Source organism: Entelurus aequoreus, linkage group LG05 (assembly GCF_033978785.1).
Source record: "Entelurus aequoreus isolate RoL-2023_Sb linkage group LG05, RoL_Eaeq_v1.1, whole genome shotgun sequence".
Taxonomy (NCBI): Eukaryota; Metazoa; Chordata; class Actinopteri; order Syngnathiformes; family Syngnathidae; genus Entelurus; species Entelurus aequoreus.
This window is the reverse complement of record NC_084735.1, coordinates 46,783,966-46,797,212: the sequence shown is the minus strand read 5'-3', so window position 1 is coordinate 46,797,212 and position 13,247 is coordinate 46,783,966. Positions and strand designations below refer to the sequence as shown.

The 13,247-nt window shown below is 37.9% G+C and overlaps 1 protein-coding gene across 2 annotated transcripts in view; it reads right to left on the bottom strand.

Moving 5' to 3' along the window:
* The window catches only part of sytl2a (synaptotagmin-like 2a), an 87,296-nt gene that overhangs the window by 46,995 nt on the left and 27,054 nt on the right, over positions 1–13,247 (bottom strand). For both annotated transcript variants that reach the window (XM_062048263.1, XM_062048265.1), the window contains exons 2-7: positions 9,323–9,458; positions 9,045–9,199; positions 7,665–7,764; positions 7,001–7,064; positions 6,811–6,916; positions 832–2,223 (exon numbers count right to left, since the gene is read on the bottom strand). In XM_062048263.1, the coding sequence (XP_061904247.1) occupies positions 832–2,223; positions 6,811–6,916; positions 7,001–7,064; positions 7,665–7,764; positions 9,045–9,199; positions 9,323–9,423 (1,918 nt within the window). In that variant the 5' untranslated portion in view covers positions 9,424–9,458. The remainder of the gene's footprint in view (positions 1–831; positions 2,224–6,810; positions 6,917–7,000; positions 7,065–7,664; positions 7,765–9,044; positions 9,200–9,322; positions 9,459–13,247) is intronic.

Sequence of the window (13,247 nt, the reverse complement as noted above, 5' to 3'; positions counted from 1 at the left end):
GGTTATGCAAGGTCATTTCCAGTACACTGGGACCTGGCTGCAACTCATAAGGCGCTCCATGGTTTAGAGTGCTCCACATGTACATGAATCTGATGCTGCCAGCTTCCACCCATTAATGGACGCTTTGCAACGCTCCTCTCCAACGCACAGGTGGTTCAGGGTTTTCCATACAGCCCAAAGTTGATCATGGGCTGAGCTGTGATTGTGACGAAATCCTGAGGCCCATTCTTGTGCCATTTATGCACGACGATCATCTCATGTTGCAAAGATATATGCACAATTTCTGGAAGCCAAAAACATCCAAGTTCTTGCATGTACAACATACTTTACCAACATGTGACCCACTGAGCATGTTAAGGGTGCCCTGGATCAGTAGATACGACAGTGTGTTCCATTTCCTCTCAATATCCAGCAACTTTGCAAAGCCCTTGAAGAGGAGTGGACCAACACTCTACAGGACAAAGTCAACAACCTGACCAAATTGATGCGCAGGTACACCTGTGCAATAATCATGCTGTCTAATTAGCATGATTATATGCCGCACCTGTTAAGTGGAATGACTATTCCAGCAACAAAGACAAGAAACAGGCCTTTTTTATACATAGAAACACTTTTGGATCTTTTGAGTTCAGCTCATGAAAAATGAAAGCAAAACTAAAAGTGTTGCATTCATATTTTGCTTGATGGTTGGTGTTCACATCACCTAAACTGGACACTTACATATAGCAAAAGTGTGTAAAACAATTCTACATTATAAAAAAGCGGACACGATCAGATGTACTTGAAACTATTGTCAAAGATGTATGCAGAATGTTTTTTTTTTTAACTCACCTCTTAAACTTTCCAGAGACAGAGACCTGAACCTGGTTAACATTTGCTGGTTGCATGTTTTATCTTTACTTTGAATAATCCGAATGCCTGAGTGAATTGGATTGTCTCCTTTGTCCTCTTGGTATCCCACAGTGATTATCTTAGACTCTCGAGCAACTTCATCACTTTGAAAAGGTGGGATATGGGCTTTCTCATGGGGCCCAAGGTAGTATTGATAATCCTGAGGGATAGCAGACCTGGCAAGACTTTGTGAATCTATTAATTGCTCTAAATTATTAAAGTAACTTACACCTCTTTGATGAGACCTTTCATTCCGAGAGTTAGCCTCTTCAGTAACTGGCTTTACTATTTGTAAAGGAGAAAAACAGTTTTCCACAGTAAGTTTGGGATCCTTCTGGAACGTCTGCTGTATCCTGCAAACATTTTTCTTCTGTCTTGGCACTGGATTTTTAGGTTGCTCATTATAATCAACTTTAGTTTGTGGGTCAATGTCTATTGCAAACGTCCTCAAGGGAGAGCCTTCCAAACTTGATACATTCGGAGAGGGCAGTTTTCTTTGTAGGACTCTAGGGTGACAAGTTTTAGTTGAACTACTCCTGACTTCTTTTGCTTTTGGAGCTTGGATTTTGCAGAGACGAATGGGAAATGCTTGTCCTGTGACCAAATCTACTGTGATGCCAGATTCGATCTGTGAGGAGGAAACCACATTTTCTACAGGGTTTGGGGCAGTTTTCTCGACCAATATTTCCATTTTGCTTCTCTTGATGGTGTATATCTGAGCATTCTGAGGACTGTGTTGAACTTCTAATACTGTCATGGTACGGTCTTCATTTACATGCTGTTCCATTGATATTCTTTTGCAGGTGCTATTATTTATCTTCCATGAGGCCTCAACAGGCTTTTCCTCCACGTTGTTTTGGTGATGTCCTGAATCACCTGTGCTAATAATGTCTTTGAGCTTCTCTCCCGTAAATTGTAGTGTCGCGGTCTCTTTCATCTTGAGAATTTCAGCTTGTTCTTTGACAGCTATAAATGTTTCCATAATAGATTGTGCTGTTTCAACTTGTAGCCTAAAAGTATTAACGGGTAGATTTATTTGAGGCGTCGTCACCAAATCCTGCAGTCTTTCTGCATTATTTTCCTCAGCACTTCTAATGAGCAACTGTCGAGGCTTTGGTAAAACACTGTTTGCCACTGGCTTGATTTCTCCATTCGACTTGACATAATTGATGGTGCTTGGTTGAAGAACATTCTCTTCTGGCCAGTCTGTGACCTGAGAATGATGAGCCTCTTCAAAGGCTAAGTCGATAGAATTGTCTTGCTGAGGTGCAGATGAAAGTGTGGGCACTGATAAGGTTAGGTAATCACCCTGTTCACTATTCTTGGTGAGATCTGTAGAAAAAACAACATCCCGCTTGATCAGTATAATTTTCATTAATAATTTTGGTGTATTACAGTGTAATGCTTTGCACAATATTGTATACATGACTATTCGACATATTTCACAGATATATTATTATGGGCCTAATAAACACATTATATTTGAATTACAGCAAACATTTTTCATTGACAATGTATAAAACAGATAATTTAATTGGCTGTATTATAACTTTCAAACAATGGAAAATGGTGGAAAAATACTTAAATTCACAGTTATCTTTATTCTAATATTCAAAATGGTTGCCTCACCATTTGATTACATTTGTTTGAAAGCCTCTTTGTTAATACATTTGTTGTTCAGAGCTATTTTCCACAAATAAGTTTGTGACAACCAGACAATGGAAAAGGATAATAGACCTAAAAGTCCATCTGTGTTGGACAGAAACATGAGGTAAGTTTCATGCCAGGTGAGGCACGGATGCCATCAGAATTTATTTAAAGGGGTTATATTATGACTTATTTCTACATTTCAAATACTTCCTTGTGGTTGAAATAACATGCAGCGGTTGTTCTTTGGTCAAAATTTTGCATTGATTTTTTCTTTTTACAAATAATCTTCAAGCCACTTTCTGCTATCCGCTGATGGCACAAAATAATGCATTACATGTAATGATTCTCTACTTTGTGTATTGACATGGTAGTCTATACGATTTATTCGTAACGTGGTTTTTGCGTAATGTGGGTTGGCTTACAAAATTGCACTCTGCACTGAAAGATGGTGATGTGCGTACATGGAAGAGAATGCAGTGCCTCAGGTTGGATGCAACATGGAGTTGTGCTGAACAAAATTTGGCAGTAATTTTACTGTTGGCCTAGACTTGCCATCAAAGTAGGCCTATGCAATATATAATATATTATATATTATTATATATAATTATTTCGATGGTGGTCCGTGCGGTCAAACTAGACATTTTAGCAGGGTAATGCCAACAATCTGTCCCGACTACCGCCAAAATAATTGCTGCGTAACTTTACAAATACATTTGGCTAATCAACATCAGTAAAATGTGGCATAATTACTTAGTAAACCATCTTGCAAGAAGCATAAACAAGAGAAACCAACAGCTTAGGACTCCTCAATTGCCATTTGAAGTTCCTTGGAGTAGGATTCAGCTGCGTATCTGGCAACGTCAGTCATGGAGAGTGGGAGGAGACTACATAATTTAAACCGTGATTGCAGTACCATTTTTGGCCACATTACTATGAATGAATGAATGAAATAAGTTTACTACATATGACACATTTAAAAGGGTGCCTTGAGGAATGTCTTAATTGTAAAAACACAAGTTTCACAGTGTTCTATGTTTGCTAGCAAGGATCTGCCAATGTGTTTCCAGTGGTCCAAGTTCCTCTATACAACAGAAGCACTCCAGTGTTTTTAGGATTTTGCTACAAAAAGTTTGTCTCCAAATTTTTTTTATTAAACTCGGGGCCCGGTATGGCGCCCTTCCCGGGCCGGATTAGGCCCCTGGGGTCACCATTTGGACAGTCCTCCCATTAATAGTAGGTACTATGGCCTGACCTCTCTAAATGTAGGTTCTGGGAAAACCCTTATGCATACTGTCTTCAAAGGGGTTCGCATGCACAAAGAGATTTTTTTGTAGTTTTAGGCACATTGCTACAAAACACAAAAGTTAACGCGGAACTTCTTACTTCTTTTGATGAGGCTGGAGGTAGGTGTAGTGACCTGGGCTGGTTAATACAACCAATAAAAGAGCATTTTCCGTTTTAGGTCCCACCTTGGACATGCTGTATTTTTGTATGGACGACAAAAAACGCTACGAAAAGTAAAAATGGAGAACTTGTGCAAGCCTCAGCCAGAAAACATCTACGATGTATGGAGCTATCCGGTGACGTCACAAGTTGACATATGTCACATATGTTACATGTCGGGGCAAATCTAAAACGGTTCAGTTTGGAACGAAGCAACATTGTTTTATAAATATCTACTCCATAGTTTGAATTAAAATTTTCGGTGCTCACTTACAGTACGAGGATCCCAAATACACAAAAAACAGAGCTTTCAGTCAAGAAAATTGGGGTTTGCGTAATATGATGCCTAGATCAATTGAAACATGATGGATTTGATTTAAACTGTTATGATCCGCTGCCCGGATCATACTCGGTTTGCGTTTTCGATTCACTTGTGTTTTCAGCACCTTTGAGTTTGTGTGTTTCAGTTGCCATAACGGCAGATTACTCTCACCTGCCTCTGGTTAGTGTTCGGGACGCTCACCTGTTTCCCTGGCACTCATCAGAGAGCTATTTAGTCTATGCCCTGGCCTCACTCGGTCTGGTAGTTTTGTTTGCTCCCATGCAACAAGTTACTTTCTCATTTACGCTCTTAGTCTGTATTGTTACTAGCATCTTTTGGCTATCTTTCTTGTTTTCTGTGCCGTGGGCACCGTGCAGTATATTTTTGTCTGCAGCTAGAATAAATAATTTCTTCTCACCTGGTAGCCGCTTCCTGACTTCCCTCTGCATCTTGAATAGATGACCACCGGCATCATAATGCCACGACAGCGTAACATAAACAATGCTTTTGTAGACATCCAAAGCACATTGAACCATTGTTCATTCATACATCTGTACCAATAACCTAGGGCACGATGGGGATACCACCACAAATTACTGGTGTCAACATATTTTTTGGAGTGTTTGAAACAAGTTAGGCCAGTGGTTCTCAATTATTTTCTGTCATAGTCCCCTACCGCAAGGCCATTCACCTGCCGGCTCGATCACTAAATCCGGCCTTGGAATGACCCCGTACCGGGCCCCCGAGTTTAATTCAAAACATGGGAGACAAACATTTTTGCAAAAAATTCCTAAAAAGACTAAATTCGTCCTGTTGTATGGAGGAACTTGTGCCACTGTAAACTAACTGGCAGATCCTTGCATTGATATGTTAACTTTGCTAGCAAACATAGAACAATGGGGTCCTAACTTGTGATTTACATAACTGAAGCGTTCCTCTAGGCCAGGGGTCGGCAACCCGCGGCTCTAGAGCTGCATGCGGCTCTTTAGCGCCGCCCTAGTGGCTCTCTGGAGTTTTTCAACAATGTATGAAAAATCGAAAAAGATGAGGGGAAAATTTTATTTTTTGTTTTAATATGCTTTCTGTAGGAGGACAAACATGACACAACCCTCCCTAATTGTTATAAAGCACATTGTTTATATGAAACATGCTTCACTGATTCGAGTATTTGGCGAGCGCCATTTTGTCCTACTAATTTTGGCGGTCCTTGAACTCATCGTAGTTTGTTTACATGTATAACTTTCTCCGACTTTCTAGGACGTGTTTTATGCCACTTCTTTTTCCGTCTCATTTTGTCCACCAAACTTTTAACGTTGTGCATAAATGCACAAAGGTGAGTTTTGTTGATGTTATTGACTTGTGTGTAGTGCTAATCAGACATATTTGGTCACTGCATGACTGCAAGCTAATCGATGCTAACATGCTATTTAGGCTATCTATATGTACATATTGCATCATTATGCCTCGTTTGTAGCTATATTTGAGGTAATTTAGCTTCCTTTAAGTCATCATTCAATTTATATCTCATGACACACTATCTGTGTGTAATATGGCTTTTAATTTTTTGCGGCTCCAGACAGATTTGTTTTTGTATTTTTGGTCCAATATGGCTCTTTCAACATTTTGGGTTGCCGACCCCTGCTCTAGGCCCCCCTTTAAGTCCTCTGCTTTTTGGCGGTTACAATTTTTTTTGTAATGTGATTTATGTAACTAAGGTGTTGCAGTAGCTTGTTTACTTCAGATGCAGTCAGTAGTCATTTGTTCCACTTTCTTTTTAGTTACACTAGTAGTGTTCCTCCAGGTTCCATATTAGGTCCTCTCTTTTTCATTATTTGGGTTATTCAACAGGTGGTCCGCAAGTTCAGTTAGAAAAAAAACTTGTGAGAGACTCACATTTGAGCAGATTTTTAAAAACATGAGAGTGCTGTCATAGCTTTTTTGCATAAGGTCCTTAAAAACTGTAACTCTGACAAAATAAATAGACCAAAATCAAACGTTTACTGTAGAGGAAGCTGGTTCTCCGGAATATACAAAATAAAACATAGTGAAGGAAAAAGTTTGCCCCCCCTGTCCTTAGCATTCTGAAAATGTGGCCCCCAAAACAATTTATTTGAATATCCCTGTCCAAAAGGAAATAATTCTATTGACGCACCCCCAAATTTCTTGCATCCAGCCAGTTGTTGATCAACATTTGCTCCGAATAATTATTCTCCATGAATATATTGTATATTATAATCATCCTCATTACCTACAGTAGTCACAGTAAACTCTTATACTTTGTCAGATTTTTCTAGTCAGCCTGTTGATTATTTCAAGCACTGTTGCTCCCTAGCTGGAGGCTTATGTATCGTTCAAACATGAATAAAGACGTAAACACTGGAAGTCGTTCTGCTTCTCATGATCCCCCCTAATATGGCACGGGGTCTCCCCGCCCCACTATGTGGAAAAAAACTGAGTTTATGCCTTTGCCCACTCCATCTGTTTTCTTTTTTTTTTAAACTTACCATCGTGTGATGTTTTGATTTCATCAGTTTCTTCCTCAAAATTGCAGCTGGTTTCTTCAAGAGTGTGAGGGGTGAGGAGCTCACAGTTAAATGGGTTGTCCCTTTTCTGAAAACAAAGAATAAACAATTGAATCATTTATTTTAGGAAGGGTTTACAGAACGACCTTTACTATGTTTTCATAACACATACCTTTGAGGGTGGTTGTAATGATGATTTTCTATGTCGCTTTTCAAGAGGATTCTGGCTTTGAAACCTAATGGAAAAAGCACAACAAAATCCAAAAACATGTCAAGAAACTTCCAGGATTATAAAGGGTCCTAAAAAATATATTTTATTCGGATTAAGAAGACACATTTTTATTTTTTCAAAACCACACTTCCAGTGCTACACATTTGCCAAATGTTTAATGTATTATATTTATATATTTATTTTAAATTAAGTTTAAAACGGCAAAATAGTTTTAACACAAAGGATTTGAAATTCCATCTTAAAATACATTTTACATGTGTATGACTTACATGATATCTGCTATTGTTAAAGATGAAGAAAACATGTAACACATGACCATATAAGAAGATTATTGAGGATTTCAAAGGATCAGTCATGTGCATGACTACTCTCCAGCAGTCACACCCAATTAATCTACTTGACTAGCCAAACATGTGATACTTCTTAAAACACACAGCCCGGATTATAATACTCAATGTACAAACCAGACTGAGGATTTATTTTTTTTGTAAATATTTCTGTTTAACTCTATACTAATTGTATATGTATATTTGGCTAACCAGGCAAAGCTAAAAGTGTTCTCCAAAACAATATAATAACTGTTACCAAAACTGTAATTCCTCACCTTGCATGGCCAATTTGTCTGTGTGGCTCCCAATGACCATCAGCAAGAAGAGGTTGAAGAAACTCTTCATTGTTCTTTACACGGAAAAAACTGTCGCTCACTACAACAGAGAGCAATCATTTTACACAAAGAACTTAATCATAACATACACATTTTTAACAAAGCACTTAGTTATGTCATCCACTATTTATCGACAGATACTCAAAAGAATACAAGACACATGTAATGAAAATAAAGGGTCATGCATCTGAGATGTTGAAAAAGAACATCCTTAGTTGTGACGTTTATGCGTTTTTTTCTGTTAAATTTGGGACATTTGCATCGAAACAAGCCTTTTGGCTGGTTGAATTTTAGGTCCGGTCTTGATCTTATTGTATTTGACCATTCAGAGATTGCTTCTTCCTGTCTTTGTTAAATAAACTATAGGCATTGTAAGTTAATATAGCAAGTGTAAAACACGACCATACCTTTGTGTAATAACAGCATTATACCATGGGATTTAACTATGTGCCTTCCAGTTATTATTAACACAGCATAAAATAACATATTTTATGGACTATAAGCCCCATTGGTACATAAACCACACCCACTAAATTTGAAAAGAAAAAATAAATATTTTTCCATGCATTAGCTGCACTGGACTATAAGCAGCAGATATATACTGGTACTTTGTGAAATTAGATATTTGCATAGAAAAACTTTGTAAATGATTATTTACAGTCCTTAATTGTTTTTGAATGGTGCCTGTAACACGGCACCATTCAAAACAAAGCAAAAAAGTAGTTGATGTCTTTATTCATCCTTTATGAGATAAATAAGATGTTCTCATTTTTTAATAAGGTTCAAGATGTTTATCAGGATTCTTCTTCCTGGTACTTTGTAAATACTTTGAGTTTGAACAGTTTCTAAAAGTAGATTATTTTAGTACATTGTTTGATTTATTTGCTTAATCCATTTCATAGTTTAGCCCTTAGCAAAGAAAAATCCATTGATTATCCGCACCTATGTATAAGACGCAGGGTTCAAAGCGTTGAAAAAAAGTAGTGGCTTATAGTAAAATATGGTCAAATTAATACATAGACATGAATGACATTTGATGACAATACCACTTGAGTTTATTAGTCTTATTTTATTCATACAATTATTATTTTTTTATTAATACTTTTGTTTGTATTTATAATTTTGTACTGTTATTCTGTTATTATTTGAAAAATCTGCAAGTAATGTCTGTTATTTTATAAAAAATGTGTATTGTCAAATTAATCGATGCACAATAATCGTGAAACCGTGATTGTTACTCAGACTAATCATACAGTCAAGACCTATATCCTAGCATACCTAGTTCTCATACACTCATGTATTAAGCAGTACTGAACTCACATTTATAAAGTGGTTTACTTGTGTGCTTCATGGAGGCTCTGATAATATCGGCGGCATGGATGCGATCCTGATGGCGGTGCAGTTTCGTCTCGTAAAACCATTCTCCAGTCAAATACCTGAGATGGCTCTTGCCTCTCAATGTCTTCTTTAAGTTTCTGTTCACAAACACACAGACACCCATACACATTTACTTGTCTTCCAATTACACCTACATTTCAGACTTTTCCAAATAGGTGTAACAAAATCTTTTTTTAAATTGATGACAAAGATGAACTTACTGTACACGCTGCTCCTCGGCTTTCTTCAGCTCTGCATCTCTTTTTAACACAGTCAGGATAGTCTCCTGTTCGCCCTCTGTGAGAAAACTCAGGTCGATCATGTTGATTGTTTCATCACCTGGAACCTCATCCTCTCCTTTGGATTTGAATTAAAATTTAAGTGGGAAAACACAAAAAGTAGTTGTCACTTACTCGTTATTTCAAACTCAAAATGAAGCAGTTTCAAGGTGAAGACTTCAGGGTTCAAGAAAAATGAAAAATGAAGATGATGAAATACAGGTGTTGCAAATAGGAAATCCCCCCAGGATTTTAACAGCTAGAATTCATATTTTAATAGTGAAATTACTCGCCCAAGTTTTGCATCTGTTAGTTGCAGAGGTAGGTAGAGTAGGCAGAAATTGTACTCAAGTAAGCTGAGTACTGTTACTTTAGAGATTTATTACTCAAGTAAAAGTAAGGAGTAGTCACCCAAATATTTACTTGAGTAAAAGTAAAAAGTATGTAGTGAAAAAAGTACTCAAGTACTGAGTAACTGATGAGTAACCTGTTCGTTTAATGATGACGGCAACAAATAATGCACAAAAACATAAAAATAGCAATGAGCAAATTCAGAGCCAGGAATATCTCTTAAGCAACTAAAACAATAATATATATAAAATAATAATACATCAAAATAAAAAAAATTAAGGCAAATTGAGCCACAATAACTTAACAGCACCATAGGCTCAGTAGGCATTCATTGTTTGATTGATTGAAACTTGTATTAGTAGATTGCACAGTACAGTACATACTCCGTACAATTGACCACTAAATGGTAACACCCCAATAAGTTTTTCAACGTTAATCAATTCATGGTAATCACACTGTGCACTTCTGATTGCTGTTGCTATGCATGTGTGTGTGTGTGTGTGTGTGTGTGTGTGTGTGTGTGTGTGTGTGTGTGTGTGTGTGTGCATGTGCATGTGTGTGTGTGTGTGTGTGTGTGTCTGTGTGTCTGTGTGTCTGTGAGTCTGTGAGTCTGCAGTGCGTTAATAAATGTCCTCCCACGATGTACATTTGACAGTGATTCATAGCAGGGAAGCTAACATCAGCCTACGGTGACAGCCAAAATATCTACTAACGTTACTTACCGCCATGTGCTTCCTCAAATTTGACGTTGAGTTCATGTAAGCCAGGGGTGCCCACACTTTTTCAGCAGGCGAGCTACTTTTTAAATGACCAAGTTGAGGTGATCTACCTCATATATACATATACATATACTGTACATACACACACATATCATATATATTTATCTATATATTAGGGCTGTGAATCTTTGGGTGTGCCACGATTCGATTCAATATCGATTCTTGGGGTCATGATTCGATTCAAAATCGATTTTTTTTTTCAATTCAACACGATTCTCGATTCAAAAACGATTTTTTTTCCCGATTCAAAACGATTCTCTATTCATTCAATACATAGGATTTCAGCAGGATCTACCCCAAGCAGAGTAGTAGATTTTTGTAAAAAGCTTTTATAATTGTAAAGGACAATGTTTTATCAACTGATTGCAATAATGTACATTTGTTTTAACTATTAAATGAACCAAAAATATGACTTATTTTATCTTTGTGAAAATATTGGACACAGTGTTATAAATGGGTTATACTTGTATAGTGCTTTTCTACCTTCAAGGTACTCAAAGCGCTTTGACAGTATTTCCACATTCACCCATTCACACACACATTCACACACTGATGGCGGGAGCTGCCATGCAAGGCGCTAACCAGCAGCCATCAGGAGCAAAGGGTGAAGTGTCTTGCCCAACGACACAACGGACGTGACTAGGATGGTAGAAGGTGGGGATTGAACCCCAGTAACCAGCAACCCTCTGATTGCTGGCACGGCCACTCTAACAACTTCGCCACGCCGCCCGTCAAGCTTATGAGATGCGATGCCACTGTGACACTATTGTTCTTTTTTTTCTTTTTTTTTATAAATGTCTAATGATAATGTCAATGAGGGATTTCTAATCACTGCTATGTTGAAATTGTAACTAATATTGATACTGTTGTTGATAATATTCATTTTTGTTTCACTACTTTTGGATTGTTCTGTGTCGTGTTTGTGTCTCCTCTCAATTGCTCTGTTTATTGCAGTTCTGAGTGTTGCTGGGTCGGGTTTGGTTTTGGAATTGGATTGCATTGTTATGGTCGCGACTTGTCCAGGGTGTACCCCACCTTCTGCCCGAATGCAGCTGAGATAGGCTCCAGCACCCCCGCGACCCCGAACGGGACAAGCGGTAGAAAATGGATGGATGGATGTTATGGTATTGCTGTGTATTGTTTTGCTGGATTGATTAATTAAAAAAAAATAAAATAAAATAAAATAAAATAAACACCAGTGACTGCATCTGATTGGTGAAACGGAGTCAAACGTCACCAGTGACTGCATCTGATTGGTGAAACGCAGGCATGCAATAGACCCTATTTTGAAGGTCTGTCTGACGGACCAAAACAAACAAAGCGTGCATTAACAGATCGATAAAAATCAGTAGCGAGTAGCAAGCTGAATGTAGATAAATGGAGCGGAGTAAAAGTAGCGTTTCTTCTCTATAAATATACTCAAGTAAAAGTAAAAGTATGTTGCATTAAAACTACTCTTAGAAGTACAATTTATCCCAAAAGTTACTCAAGTAGATGTAACGGAGAAAATGCAGCGCGTTACTACCCACCTCTGGTAAGTTGTACCTTTATTGTCAAACATATTTGAAACGAACGCGAACATTTGTTGCTGCTGTTTTGCTTTTTTTTGTTTTAAATCAAGGAATGAAATAAAGTGTGTAGTGGATAGGAGTGAATTTAACATTTCACTTCCGATACTGATACCAATATTGATATTGCAGTATTGAGTATTGGTTGATATCGGTATTGATCTGATACGATACAAACACTTTTGATATTTTGTGAAATGCTGAATGACTTAAGCCAGGGGTGCCCATTACGTCGATCGCGAGCTACCGGTCGTTTGCAGACTATGTGTCAGTAGATCACCAGCCAGGCATTACAAAAATAGACAGAAAATGTAGCGATCATCAATCTTCACTATGACGTCACTTTCGTCACTTGATTGACATTCGCGGCACCTGAGGATCGTGTGAGATGACGCTGGGTGCTGCGATCTCAGTATTCAGAAAAAAACGACTGACAGGAAGGCAAGAAACACTTTTTATTTCGACAGACAGACAGCTGTAAAAAACCTAAAGACCGACTGCACAGTTCCTGTCTTTACAATAAAAGTGCTGCTCCATCCTGCCTGTGCTAACAAAATAGGAGTCTTAGAAAGCTTGCGCACACGAGCAATGTATTTCTTGTAAAATATTTAAAAACATGTTTGTAAGCTGTACAAATAGGATGCCAAAAACCAACCACTTTCATGTGGTATTGGCCAGAAAGGAGGACACAATGTAAATCCGAAAATGTGGAAGTTATCAGCACTACTGTGAATCATGTCTGATTGCAATCAATGCACGTCATCAGAATCAGGTAATAGACCAACTTATATTTTTGTCTTCATGAAAGAAATGTATCATTATGTTATGGTTATGGTTTGAGATTATTTCGGACATGCATACAATTACAACATGATACATGTGTTAAACATGCAAGATTGTTTGTATCGGACCTCTAATATATCGGGTTTTTTTTATGCGAGCCGATATAATCTGATACTTATCATTTTGCTGGTATTGGACGGTGTTTAATAAGGAATGGACAACTAATTACTTTTTCATTGAAGTCCAGTCAAAAGCAGTATGTCTTATTTGCCAAGAAACCGTCGCGGTTTTGAAGGAATACAACGTAAGTCGTCATTTCTCCACCGAGCACGCTAATTATGCAAACAACCAGTCAATGCAAGAACGGACCACTCAGAAGTTGGAAGC